At 38.2% G+C, this 11044-nt stretch overlaps 1 protein-coding gene across 5 annotated transcripts in view; it reads right to left on the bottom strand.

The window, feature by feature from the left end:
• Window positions 1–1956: 1956 nt before the first annotated feature.
• Window positions 1957–11044, bottom strand: part of Btrc (beta-transducin repeat containing E3 ubiquitin protein ligase) — a 183766-nt gene continuing 174678 nt past the window's right edge. For all 5 annotated transcript variants that reach the window (XM_077798928.1, XM_077798931.1, XM_077798929.1 and 2 more), the window contains 2 exons: window positions 4669–4861; window positions 1957–2944 (listed from right to left, as the gene is read on the bottom strand). In XM_077798928.1, coding sequence (XP_077655054.1) covers window positions 4700–4861 — 162 coding nt within the window. In that variant the 3' untranslated portion in view covers window positions 1957–2944; window positions 4669–4699. The remainder of the gene's footprint in view (window positions 2945–4668; window positions 4862–11044) is intronic.

Here is an 11044-nt window from a genome sequence, read left to right as displayed (position 1 = left end):
GCAAACCAGGCTGGTCTTGTCCAAGAAGCCTCAATGTGAACAGAGAGGTCATACCTGTCTATAATAGGTGCAGCTGAGTGCACCTGCCTTTGAAAGGTTTCAGCCTATCTTTATAAAAGGTTTCTTTCAGGCCCTTCATTGGAAAGTGAATTTTAGTTTAAAGAGACCTACAATAGGGATACTTCATTTCAGAGCCAAGAGACATCTTTGGCTCCTTTCCTACCATTCCTTTAAATGTGTAGTGACTTCCTTTGTTTCTCTTTTCTTTTTAAAAAGGTCAAACTTTACATTTATTCTAGCCCAGTTGGGGATTAGTGATAATCAATTCCCACTGAAATCATGCAGAGATAGTAAGTGGGGTTTACCTTCTCTGGAAATGAACTTCTGCTTACCTGATTATTTCTTCTACAATGAACTGGTAAATGACCCCCAGAGCTGAGAAATGTGAACAATTCAAGTTTTTCAGACCACTTAACTTCATTCCCATTTCCATCAGCAGAGAGGACAACTTGCACAATAATCTCAACTGAACTAATGGTTCTACATCTGCAGGGTCCAGCCCTGATCTCATGTATGATAGACTGGACGAGATTCAAACTGCCTTAGGATCAATGCACCTTCACTGAACCTAGATGTCAGAGCAAAATCCTGGACAGCAGTGAATGGTCAGCAGCTCCCACTTTTTAAAATTTTGCAGTGCTGGGGTAGAACCTAGGGCCTGACACATGCTGGGCAAATGCTCTGTCATGTAGCTACACCCCCAGCCTTGTTCCCATTTTGGAATAGCAGCATATAACAGAAGGGCTAGTAAAGTTATGGCTATTGGACAATATTTGAAACCCTTGCCTTTTTCATGTCTGTCCTGTGTGTTTTTCAGGGCTGACACCCCTCTATCTTCATCTGCAGCAAAATACTTAACCAATCCAAAAGCCATTAATAGTCAACACAATAGACAAGGAACCCTGATAGTGGCTAAGTAAGAAACAATAGCATTTGGACAGCTGGGAAGGGAATTACACGAAGAAAGTATTTCCCAGGCATAGGCATTACACTGGGAAGTATTTTCTGAATAATTTGAAATTAAAAGCTTTAAAAGTATTCATGAAGCAGGAAAGAAAAACTGCATTTGTATAACCTACCTCTCTGTATGTAATGACAACATTCAATTGAGAAGGGAACACCTTCTTGCAAATCAGGGGGAAGAATGAGGATGTTCTACCATGCATTCCCACCCCCTTGCACTAAAGGTGGCCTGGCTACAGGTCACTTCCAACAGGCTTTTATTCTATTTGTATAGCAGCTGGTTAAAAGTGGCTCTCTTAAACTCAACAGAGTAGATTAGGAATAGAAGCAAAGGGCCTGGATTGCTCAACTTCCAAGGGAAATAGGAGGCTGCCCTGTGGCCTCAGGGCCTGGGGGTGTGCCCAGGCCACCTCTCAGTAGGCTCACTAGTGCCTGGGGAAACAAACTGGGTATGTAGCCATGGTGCTCCCAGGATAGTATGGCACAAGTGCCCTTACAGAGGGTCCATTTGTGTATGTTGTCCATCAACTTCCAGAGAAATTTTATTGATTGGGAAAGTAGAGAGCAAAATAAGGCCAAGAGGAGGAAGAAAAAGAAAGAGAAGGCAGTTTCTGCCCATTAATAAACCCTGTGTGCCAAACTTCACCCTGATCCTCTCTCTGGCAGCTTTGCCCTTTTGCAAATACTGGGTTTGGGAGAAGTAGAAGGAAGGTTCTGCAGTGCAAGGTTAAGGTTAGATTGATTTCTGAGAGATGGTATTTACTGGCCTAAATGAAAAAAAGTCAGCTTTCACTCCTGACCATCTCTTAAGCTACTCCACCAGTAGTCTTGGCAGTCAGGAGGAATTCAAAGATGTGAACCATTATGCATAGTGCACCAAGTGACTGGTTCTGGCCTTTTCAAACCTTTCTGTAGGCTGAGCCTTACCAGTGATTTAAGATGAAGTACAATGCTTTTTATTACACATCTAATTGTTAATGAGAGGAAATGCAATCAGCAACTCCTTTCCACACTCTACATGGAATCGAGGAGACTGCTGAGTCCAGAAAAGATGCAGACATTGATGGAGCCCAGGAAACTTCTGTCCCCTCCCCTTCTTTGGGTGGGGAGAAGAAGAAGAGAGAAGAGTTGTAAATATGATGAGAGCATCATGTTCGAGAATCCACTGCCTCCACATGGTCACTTGCAGCAAAAGCCTGGGCTTGAAATTGTCATTGAACACATTTAGCTCCAAGTGTTGCATTTTCTAGTTGATCCACCTCATGTTAATTGAGGATATTCTCTTCACACACCTTCTTCTCAGGTTGAAGAGGGTTTGGTGGGGAGGGAAGAGGGACAGAAACAGAAAGAGGATGGAAACAGGAGGCCCAGGTCTTCCAGTGTATTTGTCTCCCCCATCCCCCAAGGATGTACAGGGTGCTGTCTCTCCCACACATAGTGGGCTGGGTTTCTCTGGCCAGGTGTAGACACTCCTGCAGTTAACAGGGGGACACAGGGCCCTGTCTTCCTGGAAGCTGCATCCTCCTGTCTCCTACATGTGGGCCATCTGGGGAAACTAGTTCTGCTTAATGGCAAAGCAAGAGAGATTATGGCAAAACACTAAATATATTTATAAGTCATCTTTGTCTGGAACCCAATGGGGGAGAAGCAGGTGCAGAGGGGAAGTGGGGAGAAGAGGGGAGGGGAGGTTTAAAAGTTCCAATCATTCACACAAGATAGAAGACATCTTCTGATAGCAGCACTGAAGCAGTTGGCTGTGCCGAGCAGACTGTCCTGGTCGGCTGTAGACCAACTATGTCCTAATAGGAGTCTCAAAGCCTTGCTCCTCACTGGTCCGGGGATCCAAGTAGGAGTTTGATTGTTGCGGTTGTTGCTCATTCTGGTCTTGGCAGATACTTAAATACTGCAACTTTAATGAGTCCTGTGTGAAAACAGAACAAATGGTCATCAGCCCCTTTCCTTAAATTTTTCACTTGCTCTAAAAGTAAAAGAACATTCACTTAGCTGTCAATTGCAATAAAGGCTTGGGGGCCCTTCCCAATGGCTGCTTTCTGCCCATACACCACAGGAACTTCTGTCAGAGGCCTAACTGGGGACTTTAAAAAAGGGTGAGATTTGCTGACATGCTCCGGGCACTAGTACTCAAGCGGTGACTTTGATGTCCTGAGGTTAAAAGTGACCAATAGTTGGGCATCAACCTTTCACCTTCTCCCTGAAATGGCAGAGCAGGCAGAAATAGCTTGGGGTTCTGCTGGAGTAGCCAGGAACCCAATGATGGCATTGAGAGAAGTGGGGAAATCTGGGGAAGCTAACCTTTGTCTGGCTAGAGGAACTGTAAATGTAAGCACTAGAAATGCTCCTGGTACCTTCAAAGACAGATGTATAGATGGTGGCTGGACACATGCCTTGGAGATTAAAGTAGCAGGTGAGACTAGAGATTAAAACTTGAGAGTCATTTATATTGAGATGGGAGCTAAAATCTTGGGAAAAGAGAAGGCAGCTAGGGAAGTGAGCTTAGATAAGTCAAAATGCTCATGGATGTCTATGTTTTAGGGGTGAGAAGAGGAAGGAGACAAACAATCAGAGTTAGGACAAATAATACAATTGGGGACTAGGATTTTTGCTTAGTGGCCGGGCATATACCTAGCATGCCCTGGATTTAATACCCAGTACCTCTTCCTCGAAAATAAATAAATACATAAAAATGCAAAATATTGAAAGTCTAAGGAAGAGGAAATTTTGGCAAGAACAGGGGACAGGTACATGATAATTCTAATATTTAATAACAATGACCACTTTTCACTAAAGGCTTATTATGTACTAGGCACTAAGAATTTTATAAATAGTATTTCTGGGCTGTTTTCACAAGAGCTCTGTGAGGTGGGATCTGCACTCTCATTTCACTCATGAGCAAACTAAAGTCTGGGAAGTCTCTTGCCCAAGGGCACATAACTTGTGTAATTTGGCTAAGGAGGCTGAGGAACAAGGAAACTGTCCTCTATGAGAGGGGCTGGACACCACCTTAGAAGGAACACTACAGAAAGAGGTGCAGACATGTAGTCAATGTGTACCTCTGACAAAAAAGCTGCAACCAGTGTGGGAAACGAGAAATGACAGCAACACTCCCTTGTAGCTGGTACCAAATTTCCTGAATTCTCAATAACCCAATGCATTTGTGAAGAGACCATGTATGATCTGAATATACCCAAATATAAAAAAAACCTGGATATTTTAGGATTTTTACCTGCCTCAGAGAAAGGCTGGACAACTAAGTGGGAGGAATGGAACTCTTGGTAACTTCAGAGTAGCTGCTCCTGTTTTATAGGCTCTCTGGGTCATTACTTAAGATTTCAAACTGGTTCAAATATTATTCCATTTATTAAACTATCCTCTGGAGCAGGAATGGTTCATTCTACTACTCAGGGAGAACCCCAGAATCCTCTAGAAATGAGCCTGGCTATCTTGGTAAAAGCAGTGCCCAGTGGGGCAACCCCTGCCCTGTCCTCACACACTGTCTGCTTTCCCTGCTTTATAGGGTTTGGTGAGACAAAGGGACTGAGAATGAGAAAGCTCCAAGAGGAGTACACCTTATAGCCAACATTCCATTTTCTACCCACAGTGCCATATGCACAGTTGTTTTCATACCTGGGTAAGTATGAGGTCAGTATATGGTTGTTTATCTGGAGATGTAGGTGTATGTTCTAGAAGGGGAGCGGGGGGGCTCAGCTTGGGTTGCTGGATCATTTAGGAAGTCCCAGATGAGGATTGTGTCATCATGTGAACTACTGACAATCTGGAATTCATCAAATTGGAGTCGGAAAACTCTTCCAGAATGCTCCTAAAGCAGAAACAAAAGGGTAAGAATTTGAAATACTTCAAAACCAAAAGGGCACAAATTCAGCCTCATATCTAAAGACACCAATGGAAAGGCTCTTTACCATTTAGTTGTTTCAAAAATACAGAGGGAAAACTTGATTTGGCTAAAGGCAGAATGGAAAAGTCAAATACTGGGCAGCTGATTTCACAAAGTAAAGTAATAATCTTTAGTCAAGGCAGTAAATAGCATCCTAGTTTCTCATTGCCAACTCTCCTTGGCTTGGCCTAGAGGAGCACCCTTCTTGGTACTTCCCTAGCCTTATTCTCCCTGTGTCTCTTAAGTTTCTTCTACAGAGACTAAGGGGTATGAGCAATAATAAGAGGTGTGTTGGTAGATGCTTCCTGAACTTCCTCAATTTGTAAAACCATTTATAGATTTTCATGGTTTATCAACCAGCTTCCAAATTCATGAAAATCAAATGGTTGACTCTTACCAAGTGGGTCTGAGCCTGGTCTAGTACATCACTGGTAGTAAACAACATAGTGCAAAGTATTCTCATGCCCCTTACTATCAATATTACTTCATTTTAATGTTAATACTATTTATTTGTTTCGCCTATCTTGAAATTCACATAAATACACCCATCTACTACATATTCTTTGGTGTCAGAGTTTCTTTTACTCAACATTATAAGATACTTCTCTGCTGTTACATGCAAAACAGTAGTTTGTGATTTATTTATTTATTTTTGTTACTGGCTGATATTCCACTGTATGAATATCCTACATTTATCTTTTCTCCTATTAGACATATGGGCTGCTTATAGTTTTTTAAATGTTTTTTTTAGTTGTTGATAGACCTTTATTTTACTTATTTATATGTGGTGCTGAGAATCGAACCCAGTGTCTCACACATGCGAAGCAAGTGTGCTGCCAATGAGCCACAGCCCCAGTTTATAGTTTTTGATTACTGTAAATAAAGCTGTTGTGATTATGCATAGGCCTTTCAATGGACACTCGCATTTACTACACCTAGGAACAGAACTTCTCTGGTCCATGGAGAACACGTATGTTTTAGCTTCAGGGATACTACTGAAGTGTTTTAAAATTTATATCACTTAAGAGAGGGAAAAAAAGTTGTGTAAATTTATATTCCCACCAATAATGTATGAGTTCCAGTTGTTCACATTTTTATCAACATGCAACACTGCCATTCCTTTTTAGTTTAGTTTTGATAGGTCTCTAGTGGTTATTTTATTATGGTTTTAGTATTTTTCTTTAGGAAGTTGAAGTTCCTTTCCTTGTTTTCTCAGAGTCTTATCATGAATGTGTGTTTGTCAAGTGCTTTTGCTGCATTTATTGATAAAATCATCTGACTTTTCTTCTTTGGTTGTTGATATGATAGATTATATTAAATGATTTTTGAATTCTGAATCAGCCTTGTATTTGGAATAAATCTCACCTAGTCATGGTGTTACTATTTTCTTTATACATTGTTGCATTGTTGGATTCAATTTGCTCATATTTGGGGATTTTTTTTTAAATTTAAGAGTTATTCATTTTATTGACACATTACTACCTTTTATATAATTTCAGAAACTGTGAAAGAACTAAGCACAAGATTAGTAACAATATCATCCTTAATATGAATCAAATATATTAATAAAAATTCTACTTAAAAAAGTAATATTTGTCATGCAATTTGTTTGCCTATTTAATTGTGGCAAAAATATAAGACAAAATTCACCATTTTGTCCATTTTTAAGTGCATGGTTCAATAATCTATTGACATTGTTGAGAAATGGGATCTTCAGAACTTTTTCATCTTGCAAATCTAAAACTCTATATCCGTTAAACAAGTCCTTATTTCCCTGTCTCCCCATCCTTGCAATCACCATTCTACAATGTTTTTATGAATCAGACTACTTTAGATACTTCATATAAGTGACATCCTATAGTATATACCTGACACCACACTGTTGATGGACAATTGGGTTGCTTCCATTTCTTGGCTAATTGTGAACAAGACTGCCATGAATGTGAGTGTATAAATTGCTTTAAAGTCCTGCCTTCAATTCTCTTAGATATATACTTGGATGTGGGACTGCTGGATGGTGATCCTATCTTTTATTTTTTTGAGGAATTATCATACATAATTTTTCATAATGACTGCATAATTTTACATTATTCTCAAGATATAAACAAGCTCACATACTAGTTAGTGTCTATGTTCATGAGAAATACTGATCTGTAGTTTTCTTGTAATGTCTTTGTCTGGTTTTGGTATTAGGATTATGCTGGCTTCATTAAACCGGTTTTTATTCACTGTGCTTTTACTTGTAGAAGTGATTGCAGAAAACTGGAATAATTTCTTCCTTAAATGTATCTGATAAAATTCACCAGTGAACCCATTATCTGAGGCTGGTATTCTTTGTTTTGAAAGGTTTTTAATTATTGATTCAACCTTGACAGATAAGATTGTCTACTTTTTGTGTGAATTATGGCAGATGGTATCTTTCAAGGAACTGGTCCATTTCATCTAGAAGACCAAATCTGTGGGCATGAGTAGTTCATCACACTCTGTAATCCTTTCAATATTCATGGAGGCTGTAGTAATGTCATTCTCTTTTATTCCTTATGTTAGTAACTTGTGTCTTTTCTCAGTTTCTGGCTCATTGATTTTATTGGTGCTTTCAAAGAACCAGTTTTTGGTCTTGATTTTCTCTATTGATCTCCTGTTTTCAATTTTATTGAGTCCTCTTTTTTTGTGGAAGTACTAGGGATAGAGCCCAAAACATTACATATAGATAATGATTATTAATAATCATATTCCTTTTAAAATTTTATTTAGAGATAGGGTCTTGCTAAGTTGCCTAGGCTGGTGTTACACTCCTGATCCTTCTGTTTCAGCCTCCTGAGCTGCTGGATTACAGGTATGTGCCACCATACCTGGCTTCTTTTCTATTCTTATTTTGGACTTCACTTGATCTTCTTTTAGATTCCTCAAATAGGAGATCAGATTATTGATTTTGGATTTTTCTTCTTTTCTATAATATGCTTATAAATTTCCCTCTAAGCACTGTTTTCACTGTATCCCACCAATTTTAATAAGTTGTATTTTCATTTAGTTGAAATACTTTTCAATTTCTCTTGAGATTTTTCTGACCTATGCATTATTTAAAAGTGGGTTATTTAATCTCCACATTTTTTTGAGATACTCTAGCTACTTTTCTCTTGTTGATCTCTAGTTTAATTCCACTGTGGTCTGAGAGAATGCATCCTATGATTTCTCTTCTTTTTAAGTTATCAATTATGGATCTTTACTTTATTTACTTATATGTAGTTTTGAGAATTGAACCCAGTGCCTCACACATGCTAGGCAAACGCTCCACCACTGAGCCACCACCTGGGCCCAAAATGATTTCTATTCTTTCAAATTTGTTAAAGTATGTTTATGGCCCAGACTGTGGACTATCTACCTTGGTGAAAGTTTCATGTGAGCTTGAGAAGAATGTGTTGGATGAAGCATTCTACAAACTTCAGTTATATCCACCTGAATGATGGTGCTGTTATGTTCTTACTGAGTTCAACTATGTTCTTTTTTTTTTTTTTAAAGAGAGAGTGAGAGAGGAGAGAGAGAGAGAGGAGAAAGAGAGAGAGAGAGAGAGAGAGAGAGAGAGAGAGAGAGAGAGAGAGAGAGAATTTTTAATATTTATTTTTTTTTAGTTCTCGGCGGACACAACTATGTTCTTAATGAATTTATTGTCTGCCAGATTTGTTGCCAATTACTGATGGGGCTGATGAAATCTCAACTATAATAGTGGATTCACCTATTTTTCCAGCAGATCTGTCAGTTTTTTTGGTTCAGTTTATTTATTTATGCCTTTTGATGCTCTGTTGTTAGGTACACATATATCAAAGACTGTATGTCTTTTTGGTGACCTGGCCCATTTATCAACATTCCTTGCTCTGAAGTCTGGTTTGTCTGAAAACAAACAAACAAACCAAAAGGACAAAAACAAACAACCCCCCCCAACCAGCCATGGGGAAAAATACATTATATACAGAGGAATGAAGATAAATAACTTCTTATCAGAAACCAAGCTAGAAGAAAATGAAATGACAATGAAAAGCTGCAAAATGTTGTCAACCTAAAATTCTTTAACCAGCAAAAGTATCTTTCAAAAATGAAAGCAAAACAAAGACTTTTTCAGACAAATAGAAGTTGAAGGTTTGTTACTAGTATATCTGAATATGAACTGTAAAAGGAAGTTCTTTAAGCAGAAGGAAAGTAATATCAGATGGAAACTTGGATTTATACAAAGGAATGGAGGGCAACAGAAAGGTAAAGGCCTGAGTAAAAATAAATTACTCTTCATTTTTTCCATTTAAAAATTTCCTTAAGGTCTGGGATGTAGCTTAATAGTAGAGCTCTCACCACTAAAGGCAGGTATGGTCACAATGATTAAAAGACAACACACAATTATATACTGAATCTTGAGAAATTCATTTTAAATATATAGACATAGTTATGTTAAGCCAGGCGCAGTGGTGCACGCCTGTAATCCCAGCCCCTCAGGAGGCTGAGGCAGGTGGATCGTGAGTTCAATGCCAGCCTCAGATAAAGGGAGACACTAAGCAACTCAGTGAGATCTTGTCTCTAAATAAAATAAAAAATAGGGCTGGGGATGTGGCTTAGTGACCAAGTGCTCCTAAATTCAATCCCAAGTACCCCTGGCCTCACCAAAAAAAAAAAAAAAAAAAAAAAAAAAAAAAAAAAATGCCATCACCAAGACATAGGAAGGGGCTGGGGCTGTGGCTCAAGCAGTAACGCCCTTGCCTGGCATGCGCGGGGCACTGGGTTCAATCCTCAGCACCTCATAAAAATAAAATAAAGATGTTGTGTCTACCAAAAACTGAAAAACAAATATTAAAAAATTCTCTGTCTTTAAAAAAAAAAAGATATAGGAAGTTTGCATGTATCTAGTAACAGGTTAAAAACACAGGAAGCAAAAGCTGTCAGAACTGAAAGGAGAAATAGACAAATCAAGAATTACAGTGAAGATAAAAAAATTCCTTTCTCAATAACTGGGAACACAATATGGCATAATGAGTCCACTATTACATATAATTAAAATGTACCAATAAAAAACTGGTAAAGACAAACAGAAAATCACTAAATATTCATAAGACTTAGATAACATTATAAACCAACTTGACTTAATTGACATTTCCTGGGATGCAACTAAAGCAGTAGTTAAGAGTCACAGACATATTTAAAGTTTTAAATGTTTACATTAAAAAGAAAGGCCAAATTCAGTGATCTAAGTTTTCTACCTTAAGAAGGCAGAAAAAGAAAAATCAGCGAGAAAAAGCAGACATAACTCTGATCCTACAGACATTATAGATAGTAAGAGAGTATGATGAATAACTTTATTTCAATAAATTGGATAAAAGACATCAAATGATCAAATTGCTTGAAAGATAATGTCTTAAAACTAATTCCAGAAGAAACATTAAATCTGACCAATACCATATATGTATTAATTTTAATTTAATTTGTGTGTCACTGGTAAATTCTGTCAAATATTTAAAGAAGAGTAATATCATATCTAGAAAAATTCAGAAAACAAAGGAGGGAATTTTTCCAAAGTAATTTTGTAAAACCACATTATCATGAAAGCCAACCAGAAACATAAGAAAAAAAAAAAGCAACAAAACCAATGCCCCTTATGAACACCAACACAAATAAATTCTCCAAAGGATATCAGCAAAGAGCCAGGCTTGGTGGCATATGCCTGTAATCCCAGAGGCTCGGGAGGCTGAGGCAGGAGAATTGAGAGTTCAAAGCCAGCCTCAGAAACTAGTGAGGGCCTAAGCAACTCAGTGAGACTCTTGTCTTTAAATAAAATACAAAAATGGGCTAGGGATGGGGCTCAGTAGTTGAATGTCCCTGAGTTTAATCCCCTGATACTCCTGCTCCCAAAAAGATTTCAGCAAAGTAAATCCAACAATATAAAATCAATGTACTACACTAATTAAAAGAATAAAAGTGAAAAACACACTGCTATACTGATGAACACACAAAGCATTTAAAAATCCAACATTAATTCCTAATAAATACTCTTGGCAATCTAAAACAGAAAAGAACTTCTTAATTCCCTAATAATGAATATCTATGAAAACCCACAGGTGACATCTATCA

Source organism: Urocitellus parryii, chromosome 5, assembly GCF_045843805.1.
Source record: "Urocitellus parryii isolate mUroPar1 chromosome 5, mUroPar1.hap1, whole genome shotgun sequence".
NCBI lineage: Eukaryota > Metazoa > Chordata > Mammalia > Rodentia > Sciuridae > Urocitellus > Urocitellus parryii.
The sequence above is the reverse complement of the archived record's forward strand: the minus strand, read 5'-3'. Positions and strand labels throughout refer to the sequence as shown.